At 36.4% G+C, this 18,832-nt stretch overlaps 7 protein-coding genes across 14 annotated transcripts; 5 read left to right on the top strand and 2 right to left on the bottom strand.

The window, feature by feature from the left end:
* The first annotated feature begins 94 nt into the window (after positions 1-94).
* LOC128880485 (uncharacterized) lies at positions 95-6,230 on the top strand. Of its 2 annotated transcripts, none has more exons than XM_054130632.1 (5): positions 95-245; positions 3,400-3,714; positions 4,296-4,632; positions 4,761-4,898; positions 5,064-6,230. In XM_054130632.1, exons 2-5 carry the CDS (start codon positions 3,450-3,452, stop codon positions 5,209-5,211), a joined length of 888 nt encoding a protein of 295 aa, XP_053986607.1. In that variant the 5' UTR covers positions 95-245; positions 3,400-3,449; the 3' UTR covers positions 5,212-6,230. The 2 variants fall into 2 exon arrangements, with proteins under 2 accessions (XP_053986607.1, XP_053986606.1); XM_054130631.1 differs by lacking the exon at positions 95-245 and adding an exon at positions 353-1,014.
* Positions 5,948-8,078, top strand: LOC128880483 (E3 ubiquitin-protein ligase RNF34). 3 transcript variants are annotated; one of them, XM_054130628.1, is made up of 6 exons: positions 5,948-6,097; positions 6,289-6,481; positions 6,637-6,706; positions 6,885-7,170; positions 7,233-7,413; positions 7,517-8,078. In XM_054130628.1, exons 1-6 carry the CDS (start codon positions 6,086-6,088, stop codon positions 7,687-7,689), a joined length of 915 nt encoding a protein of 304 aa, XP_053986603.1. In that variant the 5' UTR covers positions 5,948-6,085; the 3' UTR covers positions 7,690-8,078. The 3 variants fall into 3 exon arrangements, with proteins under 3 accessions (XP_053986603.1, XP_053986602.1, XP_053986601.1); XM_054130627.1 differs by having other exon boundaries at positions 6,089-6,230; positions 6,888-7,170; XM_054130626.1 differs by having other exon boundaries at positions 6,089-6,230.
* A 727-nt stretch (positions 8,079-8,805) lies between these two features.
* LOC128880488 (39S ribosomal protein L17, mitochondrial) lies at positions 8,806-9,850 on the top strand. The gene is made up of 3 exons (XM_054130637.1): positions 8,806-9,257; positions 9,321-9,531; positions 9,606-9,850. The coding sequence occupies exons 1-3, from the start codon at positions 9,060-9,062 to the stop codon at positions 9,740-9,742; spliced, it is 546 nt and encodes a 181-aa protein (XP_053986612.1). The 5' UTR covers positions 8,806-9,059; the 3' UTR covers positions 9,743-9,850.
* LOC128880477 (2-oxoisovalerate dehydrogenase subunit alpha, mitochondrial) lies at positions 9,742-11,898 on the bottom strand. Its single transcript, XM_054130610.1, has 8 exons — positions 11,641-11,898; positions 11,367-11,564; positions 11,090-11,285; positions 10,852-11,013; positions 10,643-10,787; positions 10,351-10,554; positions 10,027-10,290; positions 9,742-9,952 (listed from the first exon to the last, which is right to left on the bottom strand). The coding sequence occupies exons 1-8, from the start codon at positions 11,701-11,703 to the stop codon at positions 9,874-9,876; spliced, it is 1,311 nt and encodes a 436-aa protein (XP_053986585.1). The 5' UTR covers positions 11,704-11,898; the 3' UTR covers positions 9,742-9,873.
* Positions 11,899-12,010: 112 nt separating this feature from the next.
* On the top strand, positions 12,011-13,797 carry LOC128880484 (dnaJ homolog subfamily C member 17). Its single transcript, XM_054130629.1, has 7 exons — positions 12,011-12,312; positions 12,388-12,516; positions 12,602-12,769; positions 12,848-13,060; positions 13,156-13,236; positions 13,318-13,485; positions 13,575-13,797. The coding sequence occupies exons 1-7, from the start codon at positions 12,244-12,246 to the stop codon at positions 13,686-13,688; spliced, it is 942 nt and encodes a 313-aa protein (XP_053986604.1). The 5' UTR covers positions 12,011-12,243; the 3' UTR covers positions 13,689-13,797.
* On the bottom strand, positions 13,707-15,931 carry LOC128880474 (serine--tRNA ligase, cytoplasmic). Its single transcript, XM_054130607.1, has 5 exons — positions 15,329-15,931; positions 14,979-15,263; positions 14,692-14,913; positions 14,359-14,615; positions 13,707-14,302 (listed from the first exon to the last, which is right to left on the bottom strand). The coding sequence occupies exons 1-5, from the start codon at positions 15,788-15,790 to the stop codon at positions 14,041-14,043; spliced, it is 1,488 nt and encodes a 495-aa protein (XP_053986582.1). The 5' UTR covers positions 15,791-15,931; the 3' UTR covers positions 13,707-14,040.
* A 113-nt stretch (positions 15,932-16,044) lies between these two features.
* LOC128880481 (SAP30-binding protein) lies at positions 16,045-18,681 on the top strand. 5 transcript variants are annotated; one of them, XR_008457833.1, is made up of 3 exons: positions 16,045-16,363; positions 16,710-16,829; positions 16,903-17,044. XR_008457833.1 is itself a non-coding variant. In XM_054130621.1 (2 exons), the coding sequence occupies exon 2, from the start codon at positions 16,889-16,891 to the stop codon at positions 17,876-17,878; it is 990 nt and encodes a 329-aa protein (XP_053986596.1). In that variant the 5' UTR covers positions 16,101-16,293; positions 16,710-16,888; the 3' UTR covers positions 17,879-18,681. The 5 variants fall into 5 exon arrangements, 4 of the variants coding, with proteins under 4 accessions (XP_053986596.1, XP_053986594.1, XP_053986598.1 ...); XM_054130621.1 differs by having other exon boundaries at positions 16,101-16,293; positions 16,710-18,681; XM_054130619.1 differs by having other exon boundaries at positions 16,101-16,363; positions 16,710-18,681.
* Positions 18,682-18,832: the final 151 nt, after the last annotated feature.

The raw sequence follows: 18,832 nt of genomic DNA, 5'->3' as shown, positions 1-18,832 counted from the left end.
TGTTTCTCGCCCCCTTACGATCTCAACGAACTGGTAGGTAAGCTTCAGGCTTTAGATTAGAATACACGAGAGGCGTTACGTTAATATTTTTGTCAGGATACGGTTACATCAGATCCTTGCAAATAATACAAAATATTCCATAGGTCCGCGGGCGATCTGTTGCAACCTGCCAGGGAAGGTACACGAACCCTACCACTCAGACTACATCTACCAACGGGATTCCCCATATTCGCAACAACTAAACTGTGCGTCTAGAAATCAGCTCAACAAAAATACCTAAAGCGATACTATTTTGTATTTCATCTGCTAGTCGAAAGTATCCGAGCTCGACGAGCACGAGAAGGGAATAAAAAAGAGTTAAGAGGGACCCGAAAAGCGAGAAGGAATAGAAGGGAAGGAGACCAGGGGGTCGCGTTTCGACGGTGCATATTAAAATGGCGGGATTGAAAGTCAAGAGTAAGAAACGAATACGCGCGAGTGGGAAGGTAACGTAACGTAACGGAGGATAACGTGGCTCGTAAAACGCGGAACGTCGCGTCGAGCGGATTATTCGGTCAGTTCGAGACCGAGAGTCAGCCTTCTGCGATTGCTGAAGAGGTGTTCACTGCTAGGTGTACGGTACGCGGGGCCAAAGATTCGCCGACGGTGACGGTTTGTGCGCGCATGCTCGTGTGCCGAACTACGATTTACGTTAACGCTTGTTTATTGCAAATAGAAATCGAACAATCGATCGCTTCACGGTTGCAGCAATCTATCGATCAAACGCGCGCCCATGGTGAACGTTGGAAAAGCAAAGCTACTTAACTTTGTCGCAAGGAATAAGAAGAGGGTCGAGGAAAACCGTCTGACTTCTGTTGTGATTTTTTTCCAGCAACGGCAAAGAAACTGCACTAGGCGCAATTATGCCGTAGCCCTGTTAATCAGCGTGCATCAAAATTAGCCCAGTTATAGTACAACGACCGTTCTCCTGCGTAGCGTCTCCACGAAACAAACATCCGCTACAAAAACTTGAAGGTACTTGCATGCGCGACGACCGGCTATCTGTGTTCACACTTTTACTTTCGGGAAGTTTCTTCGAAAATTAAGCTCCTCTAACTTAACACATCAATCACGCATCTGCCCATTTTTTAAATACTCTTCGCGTTAGAGCTTGGTACCAAACAATTCTTGTCTGTTTCAAATCAAACCGCCGTCTAAACTCTTCTATTCTCAGTTTTAAGTGAGTTTTAAGTGTCTTTTCCTTTTAAATATGGAGAATTAATGTTTCGTCGTCAACATTTCCTGCCTTTTCGAAACCACGATTTTATACGAGTCGAACATCTCCTCGTACACAGATGTAAAAACAAGTTAGACTCGCGACTGGTTTTTGAAGTCGAGTCCTGGACCTGTGCTTGTTCGACTCCTGAGGTATTCGGGCCGACAGCCCCGACCCCATCGTTTTCAAACTTTTATTTGTCGCCTTTCGTGACGTCTCGTTACAAACAACTTCATTTCCTTTAATTTATCGCACTCTTGATCATAATAATCGGCATAGAGAAACCTGACAAAGTATACTTTCAAGGGGCTGTACCAGTCGAACTGTGAAAAAACTAAGCCACTCCTAGAATTCTATAAAATCTGAACTATTCTAGATTTCATAACGTCACTTAGGCACGTCAAATTTTCCGTAAAAAAAAGTACGTGAGATATGGAGCACGTGCCTTTCATCTGACATTTCGGGACGCCTCTCGAAATCGCTCGCTTTTTCACAAGCAGATCTCGTACCGACGAATGCCTACCGTTAATTCCACGCACTGTGGAAGTCACTGGGTCAGGAATATCTTTTTTATCTCGCGTTTCTACGATTACGCCTGTTTCGCGATCTCGTTACTTTCAATTGCACAAGTTTTATTTCCACGCTTTCTTTGGACCGCGTGCATAATATTCCACCTTAAAGAGGATAATATAATCCAAGGAAAACAGGGTAACGTGCTCTGAGAAATATGAATCCCAAGACTCTGCCAGGGTTGAATCGCTCGAGTTTCGAACAGAGGGGGAGGAAACCCGCGCATATATGCGCGGCACGCGTTCACCTAGAGAAATGGAGAGTGGAATGTCGAGAGCACGTGCAGAAAAATGCAGGAAAGGGTGGAAAGTGTACTGCGATACGTGCCATCGGAAAATCGAGTATCGGAGAAGTGAAAAATATTCGAACAGGTGGACCAGGGAAGGTAAAGGTAGGATGGGGGGTGAGGAACGGTGAAACGGTAAATAAGAAGGATGCAACGGAGATACCATAATCTTTTGGCCCACGACCCGATTCTACGCCAGGGCTTAACGGTTCCGACGAAATAAATGTACGGAAATCGAGCTCTTGATTCGATCGATCAAGTGGGTCTCGGTTCGATTCTGATTTCGATGCACGTGTCGACGTTGATCAAAGAATGTCGCCAGGACTACACGTAGTTACATATGGTGGTCAGAATTTGTATTCCGCGTTACGCCCGCACCGGTGACCTACCTTTTCGTCCTCCTCGTGTTTTTGTCTGTCGACGCGATCAAGAGTGCCCTAATCGCGAAGGATTTAGAATAATAAAAAGTCTGCGGTTAGAAATACTCTTATCGCGTATACTTCGAAGCGCACAATGTGGCGCAAACAAGAAGATCTTCCCATACTGATCGACGATGCATTAATGTCATTAAAAATATGAATCGTTAACAAAGGTAGACGCGAAACGGAGACGCACTCCGACATTCGAGTTCACGACGTGAGAACGCAGACTAACTAAGTAACCGTGCATGTACTGGAATCGGTGACAAACGGCCCTCGTACGGTACGTTTGACATACCTGACAATGAGGCTCGTTAATTACCGGTATACTTTGGGCATTCCTCTGTTTCGTGGCGTTTCTTAACGTTGATTCGTGTACGACGTCCCACGTCATCCTTACGCACCGCGCATACAAAGATACCTAGCTTGAAACGGCCGGAATTTTATTCGAATAATAGATGACGAAAAAGAACTCCGCGCAGCGATTCATTCGCGACGTTTACTCGATTGAACAGTTACTCGATAAATTACTCAATGGTAGTAACGGTTACCCGTAATTTGATTGTATAATTTAGATTGTAGCGCATCAAAAGTTTATTCGATATTTTTTTTCTCCGGATACAAATAACTACTATTACCTCTGTGCACCCATACACCTACACACACATCTAACGGAAATTTTCTTAATTCGCAATCCCGTCTGTGGAACCACGTTTAACCCGCTTTCGTTTTGTCCTGTATTTCCTAGTCGAATCGATGAGACGCACGTCCTACCTTGCGTCTTCGAGTCGAGGGGTTATATACAGCTGTAATCTCGATGAGGATTTCTTTTCGATGATAAGTGCTCACGTATTCGTTTCCTCGCGCAGGTGTGCATCGACCTTGCCCTTGAGACTTCTCCTAACGGAGAAGAGGTACCATGGAGAAGAGGAAGAGCGTGGTGGCGTTACTTGGACTGATTCTGTTCCTCAAGTCGTCGGACGTCGAAAGTGGCGGTGACGAGAACACGTACCCAAGGTATTCTCATCACAGACAAAAGAGGCTCTTTTGGATAACCAACGATGGTAGGATAGCTCTACCTCCAGGGACGATAATGACGATAACTCCGACGTTGGCGCTACCATTCGTCAGATACCCGCCCCATGGTTTCCTTAGCAACATGACCATCAGCCTCCCCTTTACCAGTGAGTAATCCTAAAACTGTACTCTAAATTTTATTCATAAAATTGAGTTTGGATATTCGGGGGGTTTCCAGCCTGATTCTTCATGGCTCACACCTGGAAGACTCAGTTGTTATCAACTACTTTGAATTTAATACCAATTTGCAATATCAGGGCAACAAACATTCATGATTCTGGCATAAAAGGGATTTATTAGAATACACCTACGTCAGCATACATTATACATTGATCCTACACATTAGTAATCATTAGACTGCGGATCTCAAGCATTTATGATGCAAACTAATATAATAAACATCTACTAAACAAACCCAGAAGGTATGCGCACTTATGCAAAATGAAGTAACAATGTTCAACATAAATTATCCATATTTTGTTTACGTTTTCTATATCAGACTATAGATTATAGATTATTCTATATTTGTACGTCATAAACGCATGAAATCCGCAGTCCAGTAATCATTAAGTAATTATTGATCAGTTCCGTTTACTTGTTCGTGCGGTAAAATCGATAATCGCCGCTCTTGATACCGATATGATTCCCGTTTTTCCCACGATGTCTTCATCCTATCTTCCCGTTGCAGTCGATTTCGATAAGCTCGGTCTTACCGACAACGAGAACCCTTACGGCGTTTTGCCGTCTGCTTTTGACGCAACTGCGAGGGACCAGGGGCCAACCACCGCAGAGTTTATCGCGGCGTTTGTGAAACGTGGACTTAGTAAAAGAGAAGCCGTCGAGGACGTGCCAAAGAACGCTTTTTACGGGGGTGAGAGGGCCCTTTTGTACGGCACCGCTGAAGACATGCTCGCCAATTTCGGTTTAAACGGAAAGGCGTGTCTACTGAGAGCGATCTGCGAGGTCCAGGGACACCCCTTGAGCAATTTCGGTCTCATCGGGGAAATGCTCAAGCTCTTCTTCACGTAAGCTTCCAACCGGTTAACTCTTCGGTGACCTCTCTGAGGGTACATCGTTAATCCAGCAAATCTTTGCGATGATTTTATAGCCCTCTTCTTCGACTTTGAAATCATGATACGCGATTTACTTTCAGCGCCAGCAAGTCACCATTCTCGAACCTCCTGAAAGAGTACGTCGAAGCTGAGAACAGGGGAAAGTTTCACGGAGAGTGTTGGCCTTACTTCAAGGATTGTCCAAAGTCGCTGTTCCGCGCGTCTGAGAATAGATACACGTAAGTACAGGGGGATACAGACTTTTGGATACGAAGGTAACACCCCTGTGCATTAGGCAGACATCTTCCGTTTGTAGGATATATTTGGGAGAAACTGATATTATACACCTGAAAGCCTCAGTTAATTTAATTTGTCGCTGATATCGTTTTTTTTTTTTTTTTCAGAAAAGACGCTTTCCACGATAACACTGTTTCTGGCGAAACAGCCGAGAAGGATGAACGCGCTTTCCCTACAGGATCAGCAGAACGAACGCGGGAGGAAGCTGAGCTTCCTTCGCGAGACTCGAAACACGCGATGCACCCGTCTATGTAGGTGTAATTGTACCATTAAAAACTATGTCAACTTTTCACAAGTCGGAGAAAAGTGTTCACTGACCGCGGCGCGCTTCTTATTCCTTTTTATTTACTTTCTATACAGAAATGAATATTATTCGGATGTTAACGGTTTACCTGCCACTTTGAATTTCAGAACGAAACAGTAAGAAGCTGCGCATTCGACTTGATAGGGAACCAAATACGCGTTTTACGCTTTAGTGGCCCGTTGCGGCCTGGGTCGCGTGCGTGCGACTTTCTATCGCCATATTAATTCTAGCAATTTATTCTTCGACATCGCCTTGTCCACCGTGAAAAAATAATATCTCCTTCAACCGTTCAGATTATTTAGATAAGGACCGCCGTCTAAGGCTTATCACATTGACAACTTTCAATGTGTGTCGCGTCCCTATGCGAAACCAAGGGCGTTATGTATAATAAATTTATTTACAATGCGTTGCCAAGTCTTGTAACAAGTAATAAGTATAAGTCGATAAAGAATCTCGAATCATTTGTGGCTATAATGATTTACCCTTCTTTGACGGCAACCGATAGATAATAATAAAATAATCATACAAATAGTCATCTATTTGATTCATTCGTACGTACAAAAGTAAACGGAATTGTCGTTCATTTTTACCAAAGTGAAGTATATGGAATTTTGCTTACTTCTCGTGATCTGCAATTAAATTCGCCGTTGATCATTAGTCGCGCCATCTCTGATTATAGAAGGGTATTCCCCTCCGTTGTAGTTTACAGTGTCATTACGTCTGATTAGTCGAGTAGCAAGATAATGTGAACAGATTGAAACGTGTCGATTGCAATTAGTATTTCTCAGCTTTTTCTATTTAGAATATATAATTGTATTAATATGTATGACGTGTAAGGTGTGTATTTTTATGAGTCAGTATAAACCTAACCTTTGAACTAACGAAAAGCGTTTGTGTTATCGTGTTATTCGCATAAAACGGGATGGCTTGTGAAGCGTGTAATACAAAGTTCAGTTTTTTCACACGCAAGGTAAGATCAATGATTGTAAGAACGAGGTAAAAACAGTCTAATCGTGTGGCTCTTTCAGAAACAATGTTCGGATTGTTTGAGGTATTTTTGTTCCGAATGTGTGATCAAACGGATGAACAAGATTCTAAGTTGTGACAGCTGCAGTTTGTTGTCACGAAGACCTCTGATAAGAAGTCAAATTGTGGAAATGCGATCTAAAGATTTACGACAATATCTTTTGGGAAAGAAGGTATCCATCAAAGGATGTATCGGTATGTATATAATGATGAAAATTCTTTTGAATTTTCAACATCATAGTGTAATCTGTCTAATGTCTAAAAATCTAGTTTTCTTTCCTAGAAAAAATCTATAATTACCATGCCATTATTGTAGGGCTTCAATAATACTTTTTAACTCTCACTTTCAGAAAAAGAAGATTTAATAGAATTAGTGATAATATTTGCTAATGGTACTAGCAATTACAAAAACGCAGAAAAGTACGTTGAATTTTTGTCCCATAATGGATGTAAGCAAAAATATTATAAATAGAAATTTCCAAACTTGGTTGATTTTGATTATCTTCAGAAACAAAACAAAACACAGACAGTGCATGTTACATTATAATGTTTAAGCTATAAGAGAAACTAGAAGTGTTCTATCTTGATGTAATTTCAGTAGGAGTTCTACTTCCAGTCGGATGGCAAACGAAAAAGATGAACGGACTCGTGAATTTTGTAGTCAGTCACATGAACCTTCTGCTAGAGAGCACAGTCAAGAACATGAACCTTCTGCTCAAGAATGTGAAACTAGTAGCATGAGAAATGATCCCACTGAAATTATAGAGGTTCCAGAAAGTACTCCTGCTTCAGGGGAGATATCAGAGCCTGTAATTTCGGAAGTGGATGACACTTCAGACATTTTCAGTACACACAATTCTGACGCGATAAAAAATATTCCTATGGTAAGAAATAATGATTCAACTTATTGTACAATGTATACAATATATCCTTTTGTTTCACACAGTGGCCAGATAATGTAAAATTATCAGATATAAACGATTTATCGGATTTGGAATATTTAACTGTGAAGCAATTAAAAAATTTATTAAGTATAAATCGCGTAGATTACAAGGGTTGCATAGAAAGATGTGAACTATTGGATAGAGCCTCTAGATTATGGCAAGAACATAAACAATCGAAAAATGGTAAGATGCAACTCATCTTACATAAAATTTATTTGTTTATACTACTTATATATTATAGTATAGCATTATATTTATAAACTATAAATGTACATTTTATTGATAGATGTACAAATAATGGACGAAAATCTTTGCAAGATTTGTTGGGATGAACCAATGGAATGCGTAATTTTAGAATGCGGCCATGTAGCATGTTGTCTCAATTGTGGCAAGCAAATGTCTGAATGCCCAATTTGTAAACAATATGTAGTACGGGTGGTACGATTTTTCAAAGTTTAATGATAATACAAGGATACAAGAAGCTGTTACGCAATCAGTATTTCAAGCGAGAAATCAAAAGAAAAAAAAATATACATGTCGAATTCAGTAACCTCCTCCTTTCCGAAGTCTGTTAAAAATAAACGTAATAAGTTTTAATTTCATTTTGTACCGAGATACTTTGAACGAGGAAAAAAAGTAGAATTGGCACCTTTTATTTAAGCTGTATACTACGGTTTAACTCTTTGGTCTTAGAACGATCATATCTAGCTTTAATATTAAAATAAGTACAACCGAATATTGATATCGCCGTTCGAGGTAAGAAGTTCAATCCAAGAAAATTACATTGTGATGTATAATTGTGACACCTATGCCTTTCAAGAGAAGATTAAACTCGTTAATGCATAACACCGACTCGTAAATCAATTTCTTACGTATTCTTTGGTACATTATTTGTTGTCCATAATGTGGCATTCATATTGTTACTGTATAAATATAGTTGTTAGTTGATTTATAAATTCGTAAAAATAATTTTGTTGTAAATATTATAACTATACATGTTGATAAACTTGTGTGATCTGTGTGAATATGTGACTTGGAAAATCAGAAGAGACGACGCAATTAACATTTACTGAGTAGGTAGGTGAATCAGGTGTGTACTATGTATTATAAAATTTTCTACCGAAGTTGATGAACTTAATCGTTTATCGGATAATACTATTATTCAATGGATTACGCGACTCGCGTAATGTTTATAAAAGGACAGGAAAAGGAGTTCGTTGTTGCAAATAGTTCTAATAATTTATGATATGAAAATTGACGATTAAATAAATCGTGATTCTTTATAATTAAAATGAACGAAAATTTGTATTCCTAAACAATTTAACTATGTACAAATATACTTTGGAAAATTTATATCGAAAGTTGATAAATAATGAAGTTTTGACGATAAAATAATGAAAGCTATCACAAATCGTTATCAGGATCGATCGATAGCGATTTAATATTAGATCATTTCACTGATAATTTTATTTTCCTTCCAGTTTTTTTTTTTCATTTCGAATCTATTTTACTTTCATTAATTTTTCAAATTCTGCAGTTTGCAACTTTGTTGATTTTTGAAAATGAAAAGAAACAGGTTTTGTACCTCTATTACAGATATCTATTCTGTGTTACATCAGTCATCAGATAACAATAACACTATCCATGGTGGAATTGGTGGACAACACTTTACATACAACTGTATGTGCATATGAGACTTTATCACTTTATAAATAATAACAGCAGATTTTGTTTAACATTGTTCCACATAAACCTATGTAGTTGTTTACACGTCGAAAAAATATATTTACTGAACATAGTCGTAGCGGAAAATAAGAAATAGATCGAAAATGAATCAAGCCAAAATTGAAAAGTTGATTCCTAGGATAAGATACAAAATTACTCCAGAAGCACGAAAATTAAGAAATCTGGATGGCCCGGAAGGAAGAATTACAAAAATTAAGAAAACATTGACCGCTTTAATTAAATACGAAAGAATCGAATTGAACTATAATAGGGCTGATGAAACGAGAGGTTATGTTGAACGAGTACGTATTATTTGTTCTATACTTTTTATAGAAATTGTACTTTATAATATTTTACTTTTGCAGTTAATATCAGAAGCATTGCAGCATGGACCTGAACACAAAGAAACAATGAAACTAGCAGATTTTTGGATACTCGAGAAACAGTACATCCATAAACTTTTTAAAGTACTAGTACCAAGATATCAAGATCATACGTCTGCATATACAAAACTTCATAGAGCACCTGGTATATACCCTGGATATGGATATATTAGAGTTGTATTAGAACTACAAGGTACATTTTTAATGGAATTTTATATATACATATTTACAAACTTCTGGAAACACTAACGAAACTTTTGATTGTAGGAAACATGTATCCTAAAGTAGAACAGTATGATATTTTCCAGCACAATTTGATTCATAATGTATTACTTGATGCAGCTAGAAAAGAATTTCGTATTGAAAAATACAAGGAAATTTCTGAAAGTATGAAATTGTCATAAGTTGTGTGTAAACATTTTATTACGAAAGAATACAAAAAATACAAAGTATTGGCATAGATTGGTAAATATTATTGAATTCACATCAATAAATTAAATATAATTGATGCAGTTATTATTGTTATTCTGGATTATTAAGTTGATTTGAAAAGATGTAGTGGATAATGTTCATGGAACTCTGTAACATGGTTTTCCATGATGCTCAGTTGCTTTCTAAAATGAAAAAAGAAATATTATCAATAAACATTTCAAGTTTCATTATATTATAATATAATTAACAAACTTACTGTATATGTTTTGGCATTGTACGATACACATCCGTGAATAATTCTTTCCAACATGGTTTAAGTTCTTTTTCTGCATCTGCAAATGCAACTAATATGGATTTTTTTATGGATTCTTTTGATTCTTGTTCTTGCTGTTCTGACCAAAGATCTATTGATTCCAAATAATCACGAAATTTCATTATTGGGGTATACTGATTCCAGGAAGCTATTTCTTCTGTTGATCTATATGCAGTGCTATCGTCAGAAGTACTGTGGTGGCCAATTCTGAAATATATAACTATGTGTTTAGAAGAATTCATACATATAAAAAGAATGTTTTCACACCTGTAACTCATAGCTTCGATTAAAATAGGTTTTCCTTCATTGATAGCAAATTCGTGAGCAGCTTTTGTTGCATAATACATGGCAAGAATATCATTCCCATCTACGCGAGTTGTACGTATTCCGTAAGCTGGACCCCTCGCGGCAATCCCATCCCCTTTATGTTGTTCCAGAGAAGGAGTTGAGATGGCATAACCATTATTTCGACTTAAAATGAAATTAATCATTTCATTGGTACTTGATATTTTTTTTTATATCCATGTTTTGTACACTGTATAATTTATAGGATACATACCACACAAAAATAATTGGACATTCCAAAGTTGCAGCAAAATTAAAGGCAGCATGAGCGTCTCCTTCACTAGCTGCTCCTTCCCCAAAGTAACATACAACACATGCTTTCTTTTTAGATCGTTTGAGTGCATATGCTGTACCTACAGCTGCAAATAACATTTAAATTAAATATTGTTATGTTAATATGTTACAATATTCTAATTTCTATACCTTGTGGTAATTGAGTTGTTAAAGGAGAAGAAATGGTAACAAAGTTTAATTTTTTTGACCCATAATGGATAGGCATTTGTCTTCCTTTTCCACTGTCTTTGTGATTACCATAACATTGATTCATAAATTTCGCGATAGGATAACCACGCCACAACAAAACACCTACAGGATTATTTTATATTAAACTAACTTTTTTAATAAAAAAAGGACATATTGTAATTAATTAGAAAATACATACCAGCTTCACGGTATTGCGCGTATATAATATCTTCCAATGTAATAGCAGCAGCAGAACCAATTTGTATTGCTTCTTCCCCAGTGTTAGTCATATAAAACGATATACGTCCTTGTCTTTGAGATTCATAGAGGATTTTATCCATTATGCTCAGAGTAAGCATTTTATAATACATCTTAATCAAAGTTTGTTCATCTAACTTCAAAGAAAAATAAATACAACATTGATAGGTTGACAAAAGTAGCAACAATTATGTTATACACATATTGATTAGTTCAACCTTGTGTTCTTTAGGTAGCTGTACACATTTAGACGAATTTAAAACCCTAAATATTGGTAAAGGATCATAGTTTTCTTTATTAACAAATTTAAGTTCGTCTGTAAAAATAGTTTGGACGCCTAGGTAGCAGGGCTCCTTTGTAGTAGTCATAGTACCAGCTCCAATGCTGGTGTTTGTACTATTATAACGCCGTTTTGTCTACATTCGTTGAAGCAAACAAATATTAAACTTCATTAAATTATTCTTTTTACGATCCTCTATTCCACATGCTTACCTGTTGTAATACATTTTTAAAACATATCCGTTTTCCAAGTGCGCGAACAACTCGATCGATCATTATTAAACAACAAATTTTTACTGATAATATTTAAATTTCTATACTTTGACAATTGTTGACTACTTTTTTATTATTTACACTCTAAAACTTTACGTAACACGAACGTTTGTTACATGTACGTGTACCTATCCTTGGATTATGCTTAATTTTACATATTTTGCATACATTTTACTTTCATCAATTATGTATGCATCAATTGACACAGTATCAATAGTAGCTTTTTGTGATAACGGTGGTAAGCAGTGATAAGGGGGCATGTCATCGCTGTGTAGGTGTGTGAAGCGGTATTAAGAAATATACAGCATATAGTATAATAGTGTTACCAAATAGTATACATATATTGGCATATATGCTACAAGTTGTGACGTATGTACGATCATACATTTTTTTTTAATTATGAAGATCGAAGATTCTCGTCCTGGTATTAATTTTCTTTTAAATAAAATATACATCGAAACGTAATCAAATCGACGATAATATACACAAGAACCTAACCTCTTCGAGAACTGAAAATCCGCACATTTTGTCACAAAGAAAGAAATGGATTCTTTAATGGATCGAGATCTTTACGAATTCATCGGTGCTGAAAAAACAGCCTCAATCCAAGAGGTATGCAATCTTTACATAACAACGTTTTGTATCATACTGTTTTTTTTTTTTATTAAATTTTTAATATTATCCTAGATTAAGAAAGCATATCGCAAGAAAGCTTTATCTTGTCATCCTGACAAAAATCCAAATAATCCAAAAGCGGCGGAATTATTTCATGAATTATCACATGCATTAGAAATCCTTACTGATGCATCTGCTCGGGTAAGTGCAATCTCTAATTGAAATTTAATAAATTCTTGCTTTTTAATTTTGTGTCATTAATAACATATTATTCTAATAAAAAAAGGCAGCTTATGATAAAGTTCTTAATGCCAAACATCAAGCAAAATTAAGGACTAAAGAATTTGATGCAAAACGTAAGAAATTAAAGGAGGACTTAGAAGCAAGAGAGGATGCTTACAAAAGATCTTTAAATCCAGAATCCTCTACAAAAAGTGACAAAGATAAATTACAGGTATGTCTTATATTTCATAATTTGATCACATTGTTTTTCTTTAATGGCTATTAATGGCTCTATGTATTTTAAATTTAGGCTGAAATAGAGCGTTTAAGAAAAACCGGATCAAAACAAGTAGAGGAAGAAATAGCATTTATGAAAAAAAAGATTGCAGAACAATCAGGATTTTACAAAGAGTTTGAAGTTGACAGTGGTTCTTATAAAATAAAAATAAAATGGAAATCTAAGAAAAATAACTTAGACAATGATGAATATGACTATGATAAGTTATACCAAATTTTTTCAAAAGTATGAAATCAGAATATTTATTAAATTTTTATATAACACTATAAAATTAGGAACCACTTTCTGATATCTCTGCTCACATAAATTTTTGTTATCAGTATGGTGATATAGCAGCCCTTATTGTTTCACCCACAAAAAATGGCAGTGCACTAGTTGAATACCAAAACAAAAATGACGCGGTATGTTAACGAACAATAGTTATAAGTAAACGTTCTTTTCGAAAAAAATAAGTAAATAATAAAATAATTTTTTTTTGTCAGGAATTAGCTGCAAATACTGAAATTGGTTTCGCTCAAAATCCATTGAAACTTCAAAAGCTATGGGATACATCGAAACAATTTAATTTCCCCAAGGAAAGAACATATTGCAGTGCGAGTTTTAAGGAACGAACGTCGTATCCAGTTCATAATAACTCGGAAAAAAACAAGGTTGGTTTTAACAAATACTCTAATGCAATGACCAGTTTATGTTCACAAACGAATTTAACTTAATATCGAATATAAATGATGTGTTTCAGATGAATGAAAACGAAATGTCTGACGCAGAATTCGAGCGTTCTGTATTGAATAATCTTAGAAAGGCTGAAGAAAAGAAAAGGTTGGAAATGTCGCATTTGAAAGAAAACACTTGATTGATGTTAATTATAATGCTCTTTTGACTTGATTTATTACACACTTAAGAGGACGTACCTGAGTACATAAATCGTGTGATTGTACAAATAGGACAAGATAGGTATTGAAGTGTATCGTGTATATTTATACCGTTAAGATGATCGAGACTCATTATTTTATGCATTCAGATGTTTAAAACAAACATTCAGACAGCTATATTTAACAGTCGCAATGTTTACAGAAAATCTGTTAAACAAGTATAAAAATTGATCATTGGATATTGTGATTGAATTGAATTCAACTGTTACAATTTATTAACCAATCGAATTCGTTAAGATTACACTATTTTAAACTGATCGTAAAACGATTACTTTAAGTTAAGATAATATCTTTCTGCTCCTTTGACTTTTTTTTCTTTGTTTCCACTTCTTCAATAGGAGCTGGCTTAACGAATGGAATTTCATCTTCATATTCCGTTGGCATGAATTGTGCTAAAACTTTCGGTATCTTAATGCCAGTATCGGTTTGATGCACTTCCAAGATGGCGCATATGACGCGAGTGACTGCGCACATCGTTGCATTTAGCATATGAACATACTCTGTGCTAGCATTCATTTTTTTTGTTTGACCATACCTAAAACGCAATTTCATTTAAAATAATATCAAGTTAATATTAACGCATTTCTTTACCTGACTAATAATCGCCTTGCTTGATAATCTAAGCAATTGCTACACGATACAAGTTCACGAAAGGCACCCGATCCTGGAAACCATGCTTCCAAGTCTAGTTTTTTCGAAGCAGCGTTATTTAGGGCACCCGATACTATATTCACTATGCGGTAGGGAATCTCCAAAGCTTTGTAGAATTCCTCTGCATTTGAAATCATTTCTTCCATCATTAGCCAAGATTTATTATCAAATGGAGATGTCAGACAAAACTGTTCCACCTATCACCCATGCGCGTCTAAATGTAAATTCGTATTCTATATTTCTTAAATCTATTACAAATACAGTTGCAGTTACTTTCTCAAATTGGTGAACTCTAAAAATGCCTCTTGTGTCGCGCCCGTGGGATCCTACTTCTTGTCTGAAACATGTAGACAGTCCAGCATATTTAATTGGTAATGCATTTTCAGGAATCCACTCGTTCCGATGAAATGCAGCTATTGGTTGTTCAGATGTTGCAATTAAATATTTTTCTTCTATTTCTTTGTCGTCGCTACGTTCGCTACCTTTACCTATCACCTGAACAAACAAACTGCTAAGTAAAATGGTTTACACGTTTATGCATATAATCATTAATTTTATACCTTGTAAAGTTCATCATCAAATTGGGATAACTGTGCTACTTCCTGCATAACATCTTTACGCATAAAAAATGGTGCATAAAGAGGTTTATAACCTTTTGCAAACAATTGTCTAAGGGCAAATTGTATCAATGCGTGTTGCAAAAAAACTGCTGGCCCCACTAAGAAGTAACCACGCCCACCAGAAATATTAGTACCCCGTTCCCCATCTAATCCATCAATCATGTGTATTAAGTCAACATGAGAGTATTTCTTCTTTTCTGTACAATCTCCATAAGTTCTTTCAACCTAAAATTAAAAATAATATCTTGGATAGTTGATGAATTGAAAGTCTTTTGTAATCATCTATATACCTTATTTTCCTCTTCATCATTGCTAATTGGTACAGAGTCATGTAAAAAATTTCCTACTTCTTTGAGAGCGCCATTTCTTTCTAACCCAGTTGATATTAAATCTTTGCCATTTTTTTCTATAGCATCATCAATACAACCACGAATAGTTTTAATCTGAGTAACCGTTAATGATTTCAGGTTATCAGAGACTAAATTTTCTAAATTTTCAAGAAGATCCTTCGGGATTGCATCATCGCTACCCACCGGCTCTTTTCTTTTCATTCTCTCTCCGATTTCTTTACTGCATACATTTTTCAGTTTATTTAAATTGTCAGCCTTATGTCGCAGCTGACGCCAAACTTTATCCTTTTCGATCACTGTATCCACTAACTGTAAGTCTTTGAAACGTTTCTTTTGATTTTCTCGTATTTTTTCCGGGTCGAAACCTTTGTCATTTCGAAAAAGATCCAAATCCAGTACCATGATTAAAAATGTCAGTGTCACAGATTGTTTCTTCAAGTTGTTCGCACGTGGATGCCACAACCACTTCTTATAGATCGAATCAGACTACCACAGACTACGTATTCCAGCTCATCACGTACCGTTAGATGTCGTTAAAGAATCTAGTGGTCTAAAACTAGAAAAAATCTTGCTACCATCGGATGCTAGGTTTATTTTATATCATATTTATGGCAACACGCTAAGTCATGAGCAGTTTTTTGCGATATAAGCTCAAACTTTCGTAAAATATGACATCTATTTTATAATTCGACGATAGTCTCAAAGTTTGATAACTTCATTCCAATTATTCGATGGTAACGTAATATACTGTGCATTGCTATAAAGTGTGCGCATGGTCATTGGTGAAGTTCATAAAGGAAAAAAACGAGGAAGTCAGAATAGGCCACAGAATGCGCCGATAGCGTTCGACGTGATTAGATGTCTTCGATTATAGAAACAAATATCAATCGGAGAGTAATGTGCCCGTAAGTTTATCGTAATGAACACAAAATCAGGTATAGTGTAACCTGGAAGATTGTGGATACGAATAGTCAGGTTAGTTATGTCGATGACGCAGGTATTGATAAGTATCGACATAACCTAGAGTGCTTGTCATTTGACTACGTTTGAAATCGAGTAGAATATCTTTCGTGAAACATAAGTGAGTGATTCAGGTAACTGTTATACTCTATCAATCGAATTCAGTAAAAATTAGTGTATTTTTAACGGTTATTTCTGTCACGACATACTCGTTACTTACTTTCGTGTACATTTCTTGCCTGTGTCACGATGCTTATTCATTGAAAGCTACAATCGATTTGTCGATAAAACGTACGTTCAAATTCTGAATTAAATTAAAAATAAATGAGAAATCGTATATTTGTAATTCGTATTGTTTCAGATACGGTATAGTAGTAAACATTCCAACAAACATTGAGGCATAGTTAAAATCAATATATAAGGCATATATACATATATAATAGCCCTACAACTAAAAGGCATACAACTCTACGCTAGACCGGTGAGTTCCAACACAAAATATTGCTTGGTAGTACGGCGGACACTCAAAGCCAACTAACCATGTCTGTACAAAGTGTTGCTCTGGCATCTCTCACGGCCACCTATACCGACTCGGAGGGCGAAGACGGGGTGGAAGACGACCTTCAGGAGAATTTGAACACTCCCCAGGGGGCCGCCCCGCATAATGCCCAAGTCGGTCAGCCCCAGGCTTTCACCAGTCCCAAATCTGGCAGATCAGCCTCAAATAGTCCCGTCGTTGTTCCCAGCGTCGGTGGCAAGTCTAGTAACGATTTGTCAAATGCGCCCACCTTAGTGACAGACGTGACGTCTAAGGTGCAGAGATTGGTTTCGTATTTTGATGACACAATAGTCTCCGACGACGAGGGAGTGTTGCAAACACTGGTCGACGGACAGCCTTCTGAAAATGGAAGGCTTTCCTCGATTATGGAACACTCTCCCTCTTGTCAAGGAGAATTAGTTTCAGATAGCGAGGTCGATCCGTATGGCGTGATTATACCACCAGAACCGGCGGGACAGTGTCCTGTGGAGTTACAGGAGAAGATAATGAAACTTTTTAGGAAAATGGAGAGTGGCGGTTTGGACATGAATAAAGTTATACAGCAAAGAAAGGATTTTAGAAATCCGTCTATTTATGAAAAACTTATTCAGTTTTGTAGCATCAACGAACTGGGCACCAATTATCCTCTGGATAGATTTGATCCATTCAAGTGGGGTAAAGATTCTTATTACGAGGAACTCGCCAAGGTTCAAAAAGCTGAAATGGATAAACTTGAAAAAGCTAGGAAAGAAAAAACGAAAATTGAGATTGTCTCAGGCACAGCCAAGCGACCCAATAGTTCTAGTGTAACCGAAGACGATGCCAAGAAAAGAAAGAGTAAATGGGATCAAGTGACAACGGGAGCCACTGCCTCCGTAAAGCCTACCGTTTTATTGTCTCAACCGACTCTTACTACCTTAACGTCGTCCGCGACTGGTACCAAAGCGACGGTAATATCGGCTTTCGGATCCTTACCAAAGAAAAGACTGTAACATATTTTGTAAATCATTTGTAAATATCACCTCTTTTTAAAAAAAAAAAAACCATACAAAACATTTCATCCCTCATTTAGATTTATCGTAAATAATGTTGTGTAGATGTACACGCGCAATATATAATTGTACATACATACCATCATTTATCTGTAAATCTGTTTTGTCAAATTTGATTGTTGGTTTCACCAATTGTTCATTTGTCATTTACTTTAATGATTGCATCAGTCAGTAACGTGCAGTCATCGTTGGAACAATATACCTACAGTAACACATCGGCGCTAATCGTTAATTTACTATATAGAACTTTCAGGTAAAATATGAAACTGATACAAACTAAAAAAAAAGGGATCCAGAATTGACAAGATAAAAAAATCAAGATAGCGATTAAATCGTAACGAAACAAACTAATATTTAATTTGATTTCTTTTCTGTTCACTTCAGGGTAGCATTTCACATAAATGTATGTCTAAATTTAAAGTCCTTTTTCTTTTTATTTTGTGAATGTGTACATCTGTAGGTATTTACATATTACATGCTCATTGATGAACATTCTCGGAATACTTATTTTCTATATAAATCGATGAACGTTACAATATTGTAAAATACGCATACCATAACAATGTGCTGCCATGCAACAAAATTAAAAATCGATCAAATTTTCTCCACTTTAAACGGACGCGGAAAAAAAAATTATTTGTAATCGTAATCTTCAAGAAACAATGTTAATGATTACTAAACGTGGATTAGGGCTTATTTCATTTCTTGTAAATCTAAATAAACGATTTTTAGTTATACTTTTATACGAAAGGTTTATTTCCTTGACAGTATAGCTTGATATCCCGCTATCGTATACGATAGCTCGCGGAATAATGTTTTGTGGTAGTCATACGATAAGTCTATTAGTTTTTTAAGAAAATTTCATGAGTTCAAAAGTTACATTTTTAACGGCGA

Source organism: Hylaeus volcanicus, chromosome 7 (genome assembly GCF_026283585.1).
Source record: "Hylaeus volcanicus isolate JK05 chromosome 7, UHH_iyHylVolc1.0_haploid, whole genome shotgun sequence".
Taxonomy (NCBI): domain Eukaryota; kingdom Metazoa; phylum Arthropoda; class Insecta; order Hymenoptera; family Colletidae; genus Hylaeus; species Hylaeus volcanicus.
Note: the sequence above shows the minus strand (reverse complement) of the source record. Positions and strands in the feature narration are given on the sequence as shown.